Below are 16,510 nucleotides of genomic sequence, written 5' to 3' on the forward strand. Positions count from 1 at the left end.
TGTTGTGTTAGGAATACATGTATGCAAGTATTCTCGTTTATTGGAGCATAGGGAATACTATGTAACATTTATATAATCTCATGTGGCATGCATTTCATATTTTAATTATCTGGTATTATTGCAAGCAGTCTCTCCCGTAGCCCGCCACTGTTCACAGCTCCTCCAGTGTATTACGTTTATTTTGATTATTTTCACTTATTATATGGCTTAAGAACTTACGAAAGTGTTTCTGTGAAAACCTTATTTATTTTATATCTAATAATAACTAAGACTAGTGATATGTTTTGACCTTTTGACCAGATGAGCAGGTCCCTTGCGATCTCGTACAACGTCAGTGAGTGGGTCCCTCCTTGCTTGGAGATGTACGCCAAGGCAGTGGTGTTGTCCGAGTTCACTTCCACCACTTTGCCTCGAAGGAGAGACCTGAAGCTTTTCAAGGCCAGATGTACTGCCAGCAGCTCCTTGCAGTTGATATGCATGATGCTTTGACTCGAGTTCCACAGTCCTGAACATTACCGACCGTCTAATGTCGCGCCCCAGCCTACGTCCGATGCATCCGAGAAAAGAACGTGGTTGGGAGTCTGAACAGCCAGGGGAAGACCCTCTCTTAGGTTGATACTGTCCTTCCACCAAGTCAGGCAAGACTTCATCTTTTCGGAAATGGGGATCGAGACCGCTTCTAGCGTCTTGTCCTTTTTCCAGTGAAAAGCTAGATGGTATTGAAGAGGACAGAGGTGTAGTCTTCCTAATGACACAAATTGTTCCAGGGATGATAGCGTCCCTACCAGACTCATCCACTTCCTGACTGAGCATTGTTCCTTCTTCAGCATGTTCTGGATGCATAACTGGGCTTGGCTTATTCTGGGGGCCGACGGAAAAGCCCGAAAAGCTAGACTGTGAATCTCCATCCCTAAATACACAATAGTTTGGGATGGGACCAGTTGTGACTTTTCCATATTGACAAGGAGACCCAATTCCTTGGTCAGATCTAGAGTCCACTTTAGATCCTTCAGACAGCGACGACTGGAAGAAGCTCTGAGAAGCCAGTCGTCCAAATAGAGGGAGGCTCGGATGTCCGATAAATGAAGGAATTTAGCTACATTCCTCATCAGCCTCGTAAACACAAGAGGAGCTGTGCTTAGGCCAAAGCACAGGGCTTGAAACTGGTAGACAACCTTTTCGAAAACGAATCTCAGAAAAGGTTGGGAGTCCGGGTGGATGGGGACGTGGAAGTAGGCGTCCCTTAGGTCTAAAGAGACCATCCAGTCTTCCCTTCTGACCGCTGCTAAGACTGACTTTGTGGTCTCCGTGGAGAACGTCTGCTTTGTGACAAAGACATTCAGAGCACTGATGTCTAGCACCGGCCTCCACCTTCCTGTCTTCTTTGACACCAAGAAGAGTCGGTTGTAGAATCCCGGAGATTGAAGGTCCGAGACTTTGACCACCACTCCCTTCTCTAGTAAAAGAGACACTTCCCGTTTCAAGGCTCGTCTCTTGTCTTCCTCTCTGTACCTGGGAGAGAGATCGATGGGAGACGTTGCTAGAGGGGGTTTCCGTACAAAAGGGATCTTGTACCCCTCTCTGAGCAACTTCACAGATTGTGCATCTGCGCCTCTCTTCTCCCAGGTCTGCCAGAAGTTCTTGAGTCTGGCTCCCACTGCTGTCTGAAGATGCGGGCAGTCAGACTCTGCCCTTATAGGACTTGGATCCTTTCTTCTTTCCTCGTTTCCCTTCGGCACGAGCACCTCCTCTGCTGGAGGCTCTGCCACGAAAGGGCGGAATAAAACGGGACGCTGGAGTGTCCATCCTTGGTCTAGCTGACAAGGTAGACAAAGGGGGAGCTTTGCGAGCGGAGGACGCAACAAGATTGTGAGTGTCCTTCTGCACCAATGAAGCGGCTATTTCCTTAATCAGGGCTTCTGGAAAAAGGCACTTGGAAAGAGGAGCAAAGAGAAGCTCGGATCTCTGGCACGGTGTAACTCCAGCTGAAAGGAATGAGCAGAGGTTTTCACGCTTTTTAAGGACTCCGGACACAAATGATGCAGCAAGCTCATTAGACCCATCACGTACGGCCTTGTCCATGCAGGACATAATGAGCAAGGAAGTCTCTTTCTCTGTCGGAGAGATCTTTCTGCTTAGGGCTCCTAGACACCAGTCTAAGAAGTTAAAAACTTCGAAGGCCCTAAAGATACCTTTCAAAAGGTGGTCCAGGTCCGAAGATGACCAACATATCTTTGAGCGTCTCATGGCAAGGCGGCGGGGAGAGTTTACAAGACTTGAGAAGTCGCCCTGGGCAGAGGCAGGAACTCCCAAGCCGAGAACTTCTCCCGTGGCATACCAGACGCTCGATCTAGAAGAGATTCTAGCAGGGAGAAACGCAAAGGCTGTCTTCCCTAAACTCTTCTTGGACTGCAACCATTCTCCTATCACCCGCAAAGCTCTCTTGGACGAGCGTGCGAGGACGAGTCTAGTAAAGGCAGGAGTGGTAGACGGCATGCCTAACACAAACTCTGACGGCGGAGAACGAGGAGCCACAGAAACAAACTGGTCCGGAAACAGCTCTTTGAAAATGGCCAAAACTTTTCTAAAGTCCAAAGAGGGTTGAGTAGACTTAGGCTCGTCCAAATCTGATTGTGGTTCATCTGTGTGTGCAGCAACATCATCATCAGAAAGTTCCTCATCCGACAACTGATGAGGAAACGGCAACGGAGTGGGTAACGGCTGGTTCGCTGAGTCCGGTCGCACGGGTGCATGCGTGACTGAGCCGGACGCAACGTCATGGAACTGCTGCCCAGTCTGTGAGCTGGCAACAACCATGGCAGCGCGGGGACGCACAGCGTCTACTCCAGACTGTCTGGACTGATGTGGGTGCGCAGTGGAAACCACACTGGGTTGCGGAGGTTGACGCACCGCGTCAAAACAAAGCAACTCTGACGGTTGTTGAACCTCCAGAACGTCAACGGCAACCTCCGTGCGTCGCTTAACGTCAACATGCGGCTGGCAGATCACACTGGAACGCATGGGTGGAGGAACTCTCTCAACTGGAGTGCGTGAGAAGGTTACCTCAGCGTCCACAGGACGCACAACCGATCGTGTGGAAGGTTGTAGGTTAGGTACTGCACTAGCTGGTGCGGCAGCAACCTTCTCCGCACGAAAGTCCTGCATTAGAGACGTCAGTTTAGACTGCATGTCTTGCAGTAGAGACCACTTAGGGTCTACGGGAGCAGGTGCAGCGACAGACGGTGTTACTGTCTGAAGCGGTACCGCTTTGCCTCTCTTAGGCGGTGAGCAGTCATCGGATGACGGCAGCGAGTCCGAACTGACCCAGTGGCTACAACCGGGCCGTTGGACTTGCGCTGAAGGGACCGACTTGCGTTTTAACGGTCGCGAGACCTTGGTCCAAGGTTTCTTGCGAGAAACACCTTCAGAAGACGAGGTATAAATGGGCTCTCTCGTCTTAGTTAGGTAGGAGCGATCTTGGGTAGATACGCCCGATACCGCGGAGGGAACGTCTGTTCGCTGATTAAAGCCTCTCGAACCCATGTGTCGTACGACATTGCTTCTCCCCTGGACTTGGGAGCTTGCAAGAGGTCCCGGACTAGGAGGACGACAGGCACGAACAGACGAACCCTCAAGCGCAACACTATCCACAACACTATCACTCGGCACTTTAGCACTTCCCACTGCACTTTTGCACTTCAGCTCCTTCACATCCGCCATGAGCTGATTACGGTCACTAGCAAGGGACTCAACTCTCTCACCCAGAGCCTGGATGGCACGCATCATATCAGCCATCGATGGTTCCTGAGTGCCAGGAGGGGGGTTAGGAGCAACCACTACAGGGGAAGGAATAGGTTGTGGGGCATGAGGAGAGGATATATCAATAGAACGAGAAGAACTTCTCCTAACTCTGTCTCTCTCTAGCCTACGTGTATACTTTTGAAATTCGATAAAATCGAATTCCGAAAGGCCAACGCACTCCTCACACCGATCTTCCAATTGACAGGTTTTATCCCGACAATTGGAACAAACCGTGTGAGGGTCGATAGAAGCCTTCGGAAGACGCCTTGAACAGTCCCTAGCATTGCACTTCCTAAATTTGGGGACTTGTGAAGGGTCAGCCATTTTGAATTGGTCAAAGGGAAATTCAAAAAACTATCAAAAAGTCATCAACAAAGAATCCGTTATCAAAAAGAGTTCAAGGATTTGTGTGAAGAGAAACCCTGCACAGCGAAAGCTCAAAACTAGAATATAGTACTTCACCAAATAGATGTGAAAAACTCCAGTTTAGCAACAGCGAGTAAAGTACGTCTTGTCGACACCTCGACAGAGAGAAAATTGAGTCTTTGTTTACATTGAGAACTGGGTATCTGGTCGACAGATGGCGCTGTTGGGCACACCCGCAACCTGTGTAGCGATCGCTGGCGAGTTTTTACCGTAGAGTTGTCTGTCGAGCAACAGAGTTGCAGCTATATAATCACCGGCTAAGTTAAATATTGAAAATTGTATTTTTCCTAATAGTACTTACCTCGAACTACTTTCTTAGGAGTCTCTGGGATCTCCTCCCAACCGACCACAGTTTTGTGCAGTTTACCCTAGTTCCATTTTCTATGAGGGGTAACCTCAGGTGGAGGGATACGTGCCCTGAGGCTAACCCCGAGTCAGAGAGTATGCTTGCTCAGGTCTCGATCTCCAGTAAGTTCTCTGGTCGCGTCGCGATAACATATCGACGGTCTCTCCTTACCCAGTGCGACCCTCTGTGTCCCCGACCCCCTTTGTGTCTCACGCGGTCCCCACGTGGACCCATTGTGTTCATTCTATACCCTTGACATTTATTTCACATGAAATGGGGCTATTCGTTAGCTTTTGTCGTTGAGAATCGTACGCGTGGGAGTCAGGTCCGGCCTGACCTAGGCCAAAATCTAACAACATTTGACTTTCAAACAGCTTCTTGGAGCCAATTATGTTTGTGAGTCGAGCACCTTCTGTAGTGCATTATAATATCAATAGTAATGCATGCAAATTTCCTACAATATACAGTACTAAGTTTTCAAATGCTGCCTTTGATGTTCAAAGCCTATGTACAGTATACACAAAAAAAATCCATGGATATCATGAATTTTTAATTTGATCTTAAAATTACCAGTTTATATTTTCTACTAGCTGTGGATACAAGTCTTTTTATAGTTTCTATATGACATATCTGTTTAGATGCTGTTTCTGTTTTTAAAATATTTTATTAATTTTTTCTCATATCTAATTATTTCCTCACTGGGCTATTTTTCCATGTTGGAGCCTTCGAGCTTATAGCATCTTGCTTTTCCAACTATGGTTATAGCTAAGCTAATAATAATAATAATAATAATAATAATAATAATAACAATAATATATTCCACTTGCCTTACTATAGATGTGATGCGAGTATACCCATACGCGTACAAATTTACTGTCCTTGTTACCCGTTTGTTTTGGCACAACTTCCGTCTCTACGGTAACTTCATTGCTACTGAGAAATTTTTCACCATTGTCTTGAAGCCAAGTAACTGCTGGTCCAATAAATAGATCACCATACTGGAAACTTCCAAGGAATCTGAAATTGAAATCTTGCTCAATCATTGGGAACTCAAAGGCTACATAAATCCGAACCTCATAAGATTGCATTACCAGAATCTCAAGTTCCTGTATTAAGTCTTCCCAATACCATATGAAGCCCTCTAGTCTTATGAGAGCCCTTATTCAACTTGCAATTTCAGTGCGTAAAAGCAACTTTCCTGCGGTAAAGGGCTGATCTATATATTACAGTATAAGTAAATATTCAGAAATTGATGAACAGACACTTATAAAAAGCATTCACTATTGTACAAATATCTTCCTTGTAATCAGACAAAGTCAACATGTAAAAGCTGGAGGCTTCTCTCTTTAGAAAGTTTTCTATCTAATACTTCACTTGGTATACAGTTATTTAACATTCATTTTTACTAAACCTTTGATTCATGTGTTTAGATCCTTACAGTGCTTGCAGAAGGGTCTATTAGATGATCAGTGATAAGGTTTGTTAAATTATCAGTGGAAGGGTTTGTTAAATGATCAATGATAGGGTCTGTTAAACGATCAGTGAAAGAATCTGTTAAATAATCAGTGAAAAGATCTGTTAAATGATCAATGAAAGGGTCTGCTAAATCATCAGTGAAAGGGTCTGTTAAATGATCAATGAAAGGGTCTGATAAACGATCAGTGAAAGAATCTGTTAAATGATCAGTGAAAAGATCTGTTAAATAATCAGTGAAAAGATCTGTTAAATGATCATTGAAAAGGTCTGTTAAATTATCAGTGAAAGGCTTTGTTAAATGATCAGTGAAATGGTCTAAAAATGATCAATGAAAGGTTGAGCTAAGTAAATTTCAAGAAGTTGAATAGTAAAGTAGGTTGAATCCCAGGGAGAGGGATGAAAAGTAAAATGCTTGTGCCAAAGAAAAAAATTCAACATTTACTCTGTAAATGGAACCCCATACAGGGTATAAAACCAATAGCAATCGCATAGGAATAAAATGAAACTCACTCCATCAGGTCATCATTCAACTGACGCTGTGCTTCTCGGTTCAGGGTCTGAGATCGTACGAATATGTCAGGCGGCACTGCTGGATATTCGTGGGGGAGATTAACGCTCACATTCAAATGACCCTGCGTAAACAAAATGTGAATTACTAAACTGAAACAAAATATAAAAGTTCATACAAAGCTATATTTTCCTGTTGGAGTCCTTTGGCCTATAGCATCCTACTTTTCCAACTAGGGTTGTAGATTAGCTAGTAATAATAATAATACTAATACTAATGATACTAATAAAAGGAAGTACGTTAGTTATTCCCTTTTTGGTCCTTTAGCTACATTTGGCTTAATCTATATTCTGCTACTTGTAAATTCATAAAACTATATATCATTTGAAATTTAACATATATCCAAAGTCACTTCTAATTCCATTATGAGATGCATCTTGACAACAGAAAGCTATCTTTTTAATGAGCAAAATTATACAAGAAATGGCTGAAAATACAAGATTAATGTATAAAAAGCCAAACTGAGATTCCCTAAAATCTTATTATACAAAATTCTGTCAATTTTAAACAATATAAATGTACTATAACATATACTCCTCTTGTTTTACTTATGCCTTGTGACATTCACAAGTATAGATCATATGAGTGCTGTTTATCTGAAACACGTGAAATTGTGATTATCATAAGCCGAATTATCTCATAAGGGAGAAGTCCCGGACTCACTCTTTGTATTCCCTCAAGGGCGTTTACCAATTTTAAAAGCTAGGAAGAGGGCATCCTTATTAAAGTAAGAGATTTTTATGCACTCCAATTAAAAGTAAGAGATTTCTATGCACTCTAATCAAAACAAGTAAAATTGTGATTATCACAGGCCAAATTATCCCATAAGGGAAAAGTCCCGGTCTCACTCTTTGTATTTCCTTAAGAGTGTTCACCAATTTCAAAAGCTAGGAAGAGGGTACCCCTATTAAAGTAAGAGATTTGTATGCACTCCAATTAAAAGTAAGAGATTTGTATTAATTGAACTAAACTTCATATTCGTCTAATTTACAGATTGGGAAGAGAGTTGGATGGTCCGTGATGTTGAAGTTCCTTAAGATGAAGGAATCCCTACGAGTCATATGCCTTGGAAACTTTGCGCTTACTGCGTTTCTCCTTTTCAGTATGCAATTCCCCACACAAAGTCCATCTGATAGAGCAGGAACTGATACTTTTGACCCTGCTCTGACAAGGTCTTCATACTAATTCCTCATATCAGGAACTGTGAGATTTTCTGATAATACTGTACAAAGTATGAGACTGTTCCTCACCAATGGTCTAGCCAGGAGAAAGCTTGGCCTATTCTTTAAACTTCCTCCACTCTCATAATACACCTGAAGACACCACTTCTTCTTTGTCTGCATCTTTTCCCACTTCTATGTGGGGTCGATGTTTCTGGCCAGCGCTCTCCTTCTACCTCTGCCCCACACTTCAACACCGGTTAATCCCTTTGATCGAAGGTCATATTTGATACAGTCCATCCACCTTCGCTTTGGTCTCCCTCTCCTTCTCGTTCCCTGTACCTCCATTTCCATCATTCTCCTCCCAATATACTGTTTATCTCTTCTCATGACATGACCACACCACTTCAGTCAACTTTCTTAGATCTTATCTGATAGTTCTCTAATTCCTGTGGTAACCCTAATTACCTCATTCCGTATCTTACATGAAGACGCTAAGATAACCCAAAAATTCTTCTTCACTTTAGGGGTAGTTAACCCCTGGGACTGTTCAGTGGCTACTTTCCACTTGGTAAGGATATATGACTCTAGCTATGGTAAGCAGCTCTTCTAGGAAAAGGACACTCCAAAATCAAACTATTATTCTCTAGTCTTGGGTAGTGCCATAACCTCTGCACCATGTTCTTCCACTGACTTGGAATAGAGTAATCTTACTTGAGAGTACATTCATGTGCACTATTCTATTCGTTTCCTTATTTACTTTCCTCACTGGGTTATTTACCCTGTTAGAGCACTTGGGCTTATAGCATCCTGGTTTTTCCTACCACGGTAGAAATAATAATAATAATAATAATAATAATAATCATAATAATAATAATAATAATCCATAAAAAAAATGACATGACAAGCAGCTAAAGCTCTCCATTGGTCTTTGTAGAAAATAAATAAAACGCACCAATAAATCATACGAACACCAACCTCAAGCTATGATAGAAAATGATCAACCTAAACTACTCTGGGACTATAGTATAAGGACAAACAGAGCGATAAAGACATTCTCGTTGACAAGACAACGAAAAAAGTCTCACTCATAGATGTCCCAGTACCGTGGGACTCAAGAGTGGAATATAAGGGGAGAGAAAAAATACGAAAAGTACCAAGACTTAAAAAATTAATCGAAAAGGCTATGGAATATGCAATTAGAAGTGGTGCCAATAATCACAGGAGCAATAGGGACCATACCTAAGTCCCTGAAAAGGAATCTTGAAAAGGCAGGAGCCAATATAGCCCCAAGACTTGTGTAAAAATGTGTGCTACTCGAAACAGCACATATATTATTATTATCATTATTATTATTATTATTACTTGCTAAGCTACAATCCTAGTTGGAAAAGCATGATGCTATACGCCCAGGGGCCCCAACATGAAAAATAGCCCAGTGAGGAAAGGAAAGAAGGAAAACTAAAATATTTTAAGAACAGTAACATCAAACTAAAAATTTCCTATTTAACCATGACTTTAACAAAACAAGATGAAGAGAAATAAGACAGAATAGTGTGCCCAAGTGTACCCTTAAGCAAGAGAACTCTAACCCAAGACAGTGGAAGACCATGGTACAGAGGCTATGGTACTACCTAAGACTAGAGAACAATGGTTTTATTTTGGAGTGTCCTTCTCCTAGAAGAGCTGTTTACCATAGCTAAAGTCTCTCTTCTACCCTTACCAAGAGGAAAGCAGCCACTGAACAATTACAATGCAGTAGTTAACCCGTTGGATGAAGAAGAATAGTGAGGAAAGTGATGGATTCCTAAAAAAGCTGGATGTAACCTAGGACCCTACAATATAAAAACAACCACCAGTCTCTGTAGACTGTGAATAATAATAACAATAATAATAATAATAACAATAATAATAATAATAATAATATACGAAGTTGAAAGTAGATAAGGAATTTTAGTCTGTCACGCTGAATACAGCGAAGGTTATTCGCAATAATTGTGGCACACAGCTGTTTTGCTCATATGTTTTTAGGCAGTATTATTATAATTAAAATTATATTTACTAATATCATTATTCATCAATTATAGGTTCAAATAACAGATCATGAGAACTGATTATTGGGGATCCTAGGAATTCTATAATTTTATTCTTACATACATACATATACCAAGGCACTCTCCCCCAATTTTGGGGGGTAGCCGACATCAACAAATGAAACAAAACAAAAAAGGGGACCTCTACTCTCTACGTTCCTCCAAGCCTAACAAGGGACTCAACCGAGTTCAGCTGGTACTGCTAGGGTGCCACAGCCCAACCTCCCACATTATCCACCACAGATGAAGCTTCATAATGCTGAATCCCCTACTGCTGCTACCTCCGCGGTCATCTAAGGCATCGGAGGAAGCAGCAGGGCCTACCGGAACTGTGTCACAATCTTAAATCAGTATAATTCAATAAGTATTGTAGAGTACATCCAAATTCTTAATGAGACAATAAACCATATCTTTTAATAAGTTACTGAAAATAGAGATGAAAACGATAACAAACACAAATACCTTTTCAACATCTAAGTTGAGAACAAAACCAAGACGAGAAGGTAATAACTTAGTCCGTCCTTCCGCAAAATCCCTTAAATCGATGGGGACAGTTGGGTCGTCCAGTATCAGTTCTTTTGGACCAGGAAACATTGACTGTAAGTTATCAAAAAAAACGGAATTTACCAAAAAACAATACCTAAAGTATATATTTTTTTACTTCTATGTATAATTTTAATATATATGAGTTGCTTTGTTCAGAAACAGCATACTGTATACTGTAGATTACTTTATGAGGAAATTATTTCATACTGACATTATGCTCTTGAGGCAACAGGACTATGTTCTACGATGCAAAATCCCAATAAAAATTATATCTTTCTTTATTATCAAGTCTAATCCAGTATTGTACTTTATCTACAACTAGAATAACATAGAGGTTAATACCAAAAAAAATCTATAGCAAACTTAATAAACTGGGTAACATAAATGAACTAAGGGAAGCTAAGCAGTCAAAAATACATGAAAAAAAATGACAAATTCGAAGATAATTTGTATTTTTCCTAACCATACAAACCTTAGCTATTTACATTGGGTTTACCTTTTAGCGCAGCTGAAATGACGAGCCAATAGTTTTAACGAGGGTTAATTACCCCCCGCGCTAGTTAGCGGGGGGTAGGGGAAGGGTAGCTTGCTACCACTCCCCCCCCCCCCCCCCCCCCACAATGGTGACTTGCTTCACTTCACTTAGAGGTAGGACTTGACTTGGGGGTCAGGGATGGCGGGCACATATGTGTAAATAGCTAAGGTTTGTATGGTTAGGAAAAATACAAATTATCTTCGAATTTGTCATTTGTTCCGTAACCGAAATACAAACCACGCTATTTACATTGGGTGACTTACCCCTTAGGCAGGGTGGAAAGTCCCCAGCCTTACTGACTTCGGCTTGCCCGGGGGCTCGATCCCTCAGTGAGCAGCACTAGAGAAAGGGAGCCCCTGTACCTCACAAGTTCCTAGCATCACTAGGAACGAGTGGCCTACATAAGCAGTGTGTGGAGGAGAGTGTGACTCGTCCTATGAAGTTGACCTTGAGACCTTCAGATAGGAATTCTAGGATAGGACGTTCCCAATACCACCTCGTCAGGGTATGGGGGACGCAACAGTATTAAGCTTAATACTAGGAGCACAAAGAAGCATGGGTTACCTGCAGAGGTCGAGGTCAGCTATGCGAGGACCAGGATGCTGCTTCCCCAAGAGAGGGGAGAATGAAGAAAGAAGTAAGGGTCAGACATACTCTTTCATTCACTCAGACTAAGACCGGGTAACAACGCCCTCAACCTACTGCTACTTGTCCAAAAAGGAGCCTGAGGTTAGACCAGTTGTTGTGCAGCCATCACAGGGCCGATAGAAAACGTATCGAGGCTCCTGTGGGTCACGTCTTGCAGGTAGTGGGCTGTGAAGGTCGTTTGACGCTTCCAGACCCCAGCTTGAAGTACCTGCGTCACAGAGAAGTTTCTCTTGAAGGCCAGGGATGTAGCAATACCCCTGACATCGTGGGCCCGAGGGCGACGTGACGGAGGAGGGTCAGGATTCAAGGCATGGTGGATAACCCTTCGAATCCAAGCTGAGATGGTGTTCCTAGTGACCCTCCTCTTAGTCCTGCCTGTGCTCACAAACAAAGCTCGCACTTGAGGACAGACTGCAGCCGTTCTCTTCAAGTAGTGCCTCAGACACCTCACTGGACATAGTAGCAGCTGGTCTGGGTCGCTTGTTACAGAACGGAGACTCGCGATCCTGAAAGAGTCGAACCGAGGATCCGGCACTCCAGGATTCTGAGTCTTGGCAACAAACTCAGGGACGAACCTGAACGTTACCTCCCCCCATCCCCTTGAATGGGTGATGTCGTACGAGAGACCATGAAGTTCACTAACCCGCTTGGCCGAAGCCAAAGCGAGTAGGAAAGCCGTCTTCCAAGACAGGTGGCGATCGGAGACCTGGCGTAATGGCTCGAAGGGAGGTCTCTTAAGAGACCTGAGGACTCGAACCACGTTCCAAGGAGGAGGTCTCACTTCCGACTGGGGGCAGGTAAGCTCATAGCTACGTATGAGTAAAGAGAGTTCTAGCGATGAAGAAATATCCACGCCCTTCAGTCTGAAGGCCAAGCTTAAGGCTGAGCGATAGCCTTTCACTGCCGAGACAGAAAGGCGCATTTCTTCCCGCATATAAACGAGGAAGTCCGCTATTGCTGGAATAGTGGCATCGAGTGGAGAGATACCCCTTCCACGACACCAACCACAAAAGACTCTCCACTTTGCTTGGTAGACTCCCTCAGAGGACCTTCGCAGGTGCCGAGACATTCTCTCCGCAAGCTGTTGCGAAAAGCCTCTCTCCGCGAGGAGACGCTGGATAGTCTCATGGCGTGAAGCCGAAGCGAGGCTACGGCCCTGTGAGGGACGCCGGAGTGGGGTTGTCTGAGAAGCTCGTGTCGTGGAGGAAGCTCCCTCGGGAGCTCCGTCAGGAGCTGCAGAAGGTCCGGAAACCATTCCGCGTGATGCCATAGCGGAGCTACCAGTCATCGAACAGTTGACCGATAGTCTGGTCCTGTTGAGCACCCTTCTCATCAGACAGAAAGGTGGGAAGGCGTACACGTCGATGTTGTCCCACCGTTGCTGGAAAGCATCTTGCCAGAGTGCCTTGGGGTCCGGGACTGGGGAGCAGTACAGGGGCAGCTTGAAGTTCAAAGCTGTCGCGAACAAGTCCACAGTCGGGGAACCCCACAAAGTCAGGACTTTGTTGGCAATCAGAGGATCCAAAGACCACTCGGTACTCACTATCTGCGAGGCCCTGCTCAGACTGTCGGCGAGCACATTCCTCTTGCCAGGAATGAAGCGAGCTGATAGTGTTATCGAGTGGGTTTCGGTCCACCTCAGAGTCTCTACTGCAAGATGGGATAGCTGCTGCGAAAAAGTGCCTCCCTGCTTGTTGATATAAGCCACTATCGTGGTGTTGTCGCTCATCACCACCACGGAGTGACCCGCCAGGGACCGTTGGAACTGCTGAAGAGCCAGAAAGACGGCCTTCAATTCTAGCAGGGTGATGTGTAGGCACTTTTCTGATTCTGACCAAAGGCCTGAGGCCCTCTGGTTCAGAACGTGCGCCCCCCACCCTTCTTTTGACGCGTCCGAAAACAGAGTCAATTCCGGGGGGAGGACGAGAAGACTCACTCCCTTCTGCAGGTTCTCGTCGACCAGCCACCACCGCAAGTCCGTCTGTTCCAGAGACACCATTGGGATCAGAATGTCCGGGGAATCGGATCCTTGATTCCACCGGGACTTGAGCCGCCATTGAAGGGATCTCATCCTGAGGCAGCTGTTTGGAACCAGACGAGCCAGGGAGGATAGGTGACCTAAGAGACGCAACCACGATTCTTCTCGCCTGAGGAAGGGTTCCGCCACCCTCCTCAGTCTTGCTATCCGGTCGTCTGATGGAAAGGCTTTGTGGAGATTGGTGTCTATTAGCATGCCTAGATAAACCAGTCGTTGGGACAGCTGCAGAAAGGACTTCTCGAGGTTTACCACGATCCCCAGATCCTGGCAAAGATCCAGAAGCCTGTCTCGGTGCCGAAGAAGGGTCGACTCCGAGTCTGCTAGGATCAGCCAATCATCTAGATAACGAAGGAGACGAATGCCGTTCCTGTGCACCTAAGATGAAATCAGGGTGAACACTCTGGTGAACACCTGAGGAGCTGTGGAGAGACCGAAACACAGCACCTTGAACGGGTAGATCTTGTCGTCTAGGCAAAATCTCAGGTACTTCCTGGAAGACGGATGGATTGGGATCTGGAAGTACGCGTCCTTTAGATCCAGTGTGCACATGAAGTCTTGTGGTCTCACCGCAAGTCTGACCGTATCTGCTGTCTCCATGCTGAACCGGGTTTGCTTGACAAACCCGTTCAAAGCTGAGAGGTCGATGACGGGTCTCCAGCCTCCAGTAGCCTTCTTCACAAGAAAGAGTCGACTGAAGAAGCCTGGGGAGCCGTCGACGACCTCCTGGAGAGCACCCTTCTCGAGCATGGTCTCGACTTCGGCCTGAAGGGCCAGCCCCTTTGCCGATCCCGTGGCATAGGAGCTCAACGACACTGGATTCGCTGTCAGGGGAGGTTGAGATGTTGTGAACGGGACGCGATAGCCTTGGCCGATCACTGAGACCGTCCAAGCATCGGCCCCGTGTTGCTGCCACCTGCGGACGCAACGCTGAAGGCATCCCCCCACAGGTGGACACGCAGGGGGACTGCCACCCCTAGGGCTTGCGGCCGCGGCCGCCACCCCTAGGGGTCTTGCCTCCCCTGGAGGACTTACCGCCCCTCTTGACCTTGGCTGGAAAGGGCTGGGGCTTAGACACCACCTTCTTAACTGCCGGTGCCTGCTTTGGAGCCTTACGAGGCTGCTGCTGCTGTTGTGGCGGGGCTGGAGGCTTATAGGGCCGAGTTGTAAGGGCCCTATGGAGGAGGGAGTCCGTGCAGGATTTCCTCCACCTCTTAGCCGTTCGCTCCATGTCTTGAGGCTCAAACAGGTTCTCCCCCAGAAGGGAAGCATGCCGGAGCCTACACACATCCACGGCGGGGACCTTCGGATGGAATCTCTCGGACACAGCATCGCGACGCTTCCACACCGAGTTGGCCCACAGGGTGGTAACCTGGTGCCCGAGAGCAAGAAGGTCTCCAGGGCCTTCCTATTGGTCTCCTTGGCCTCTGCCACCACGACGTCGACGATAGACAGAGGGTCTACCTCTGCTACCGCCGGCGACTGCCTAACAGCGGCCCCCAACGAGACAAGGTCAATAAAGGCGACCCTGGAGGGCAAGCCCTTAAGCTCCAGGGAAGACCAAATCTGCAAAAGATCATCATTAGTTAAAGCATTATCAATAACCTCCCCCAGAGGAGGAGGGGGAACCGCCTCGCTATGGGAGGCGACGCCCTCTTCCCCCACCCAAGGTCGGGAAACAGAACTAGAGCCTGCGCTACCACTCGGCCGACTCTCCTTAGGAGCCGGACGAGGGGGAGCTTCGGAGGAGGTTTGGGCGGCGGAAGAAGAATCCCGAGAACCTTTCTCCTTCAAGGCAAACCACGAAGGAGAACGGTCTCTCATGGACTTCTTCTTACGCCGGCGGCCAAACCTCTCCCACTGGGAGGCAGACCACTCCCTGCACTCACGGCACATGTTCTCCTGGTAACACCGTCGGCCCCGACATTGAGGGCAAAGGGTGTGAGGGTCCGTAGCTACGTCCGACATAAAGGTCCCACAAGGACGACCGGCAACACCAGGGCACGTACGCATTGTAAAATAATAATAATGAAGGTCAACTTCCAACCAACACACACGCTGTAGAAAGAAAAAGCAGAAAAATTAAAGGCTGTCACGAGGACGATGAACAGACACGTCTGATCACCGCCGAGCCAAAAGTGAAGTGAAGCAAGTCACCGGTGTGTGGGGGGGGGGAGGGGTAGTAAGCTACCCTTCCCCTACCCCCCGCTAACTAGCGCGGGGGTAATTAACTCTCGTTAAAACTATTGGCTCGTCATTTCAGCTGCGCTAAAAGGTAAACCCAATGTAAATAGCGTGGTTTGTATTTCGGTTACGGAACAATTAACATTTTGTATTTATGGAGCATTAAAATTATTCTAAATTTGGTATGCATCTGTAAACTGCAAAATCATCCTTATGAATTCATTAATAATAATTAAAAAATTTCTAAAAGACCACCTAATAGTTAAGATTTCTTCATCCACCTAGTGTATGGTCTTAAACATTGGTTTCGGAAACAAATTCTTAGCACTTAAAGTACTTACCTGTAGCATATCGACCTCGGACAGCTGAAGTTCAATCATGTTAATTAGCTCAGCATGGTCCAGAGGCTTCTTAGAACTGGGGGTCTCTGCTTCACCACAACTCATGCTTGTTTTATTGACCTGAAAATAAATGAACTTGAGGATATGTTTGCTGATAGGCAATCTAGTGCATAAATTAATTTACCAACAAATTAAAAAAAAAAACAATTATAAGTAAAACAAAATGAAGTATTATAACTGAAACTATGCAACAGTATACCTTGCAGTATACTGTATGGTATAATAAAACAAACAGGATTTTTATATTATGATTATAACATTGTACAGTAGCTAAATTGTCCCCTCCACTAG

The 16,510-nt window shown here is 45.4% G+C and overlaps 1 protein-coding gene across 1 annotated transcript in view; it reads right to left on the bottom strand.

Annotated features, from left to right (window-relative positions):
* LOC137641679 (RWD domain-containing protein 2A) overlaps positions 1-16,273 on the bottom strand; it is a 49,000-nt gene extending 32,727 nt beyond the window's left edge. The window contains exons 1-4 of the mRNA XM_068374458.1: positions 16,160-16,273; positions 10,333-10,467; positions 6,560-6,681; positions 5,401-5,590 (exon numbers count right to left, since the gene is read on the bottom strand). Of these exons, the coding sequence (XP_068230559.1) occupies positions 5,401-5,590; positions 6,560-6,681; positions 10,333-10,467; positions 16,160-16,264 (552 nt within the window). The 5' untranslated portion in view covers positions 16,265-16,273. The remainder of the gene's footprint in view (positions 1-5,400; positions 5,591-6,559; positions 6,682-10,332; positions 10,468-16,159) is intronic.
* Between the last annotated feature and the right edge of the window lie 237 nt (positions 16,274-16,510).

Source organism: Palaemon carinicauda, chromosome 5 (genome assembly GCF_036898095.1).
Source record: "Palaemon carinicauda isolate YSFRI2023 chromosome 5, ASM3689809v2, whole genome shotgun sequence".
NCBI classification, from domain to species: Eukaryota; Metazoa; Arthropoda; class Malacostraca; order Decapoda; family Palaemonidae; genus Palaemon; species Palaemon carinicauda.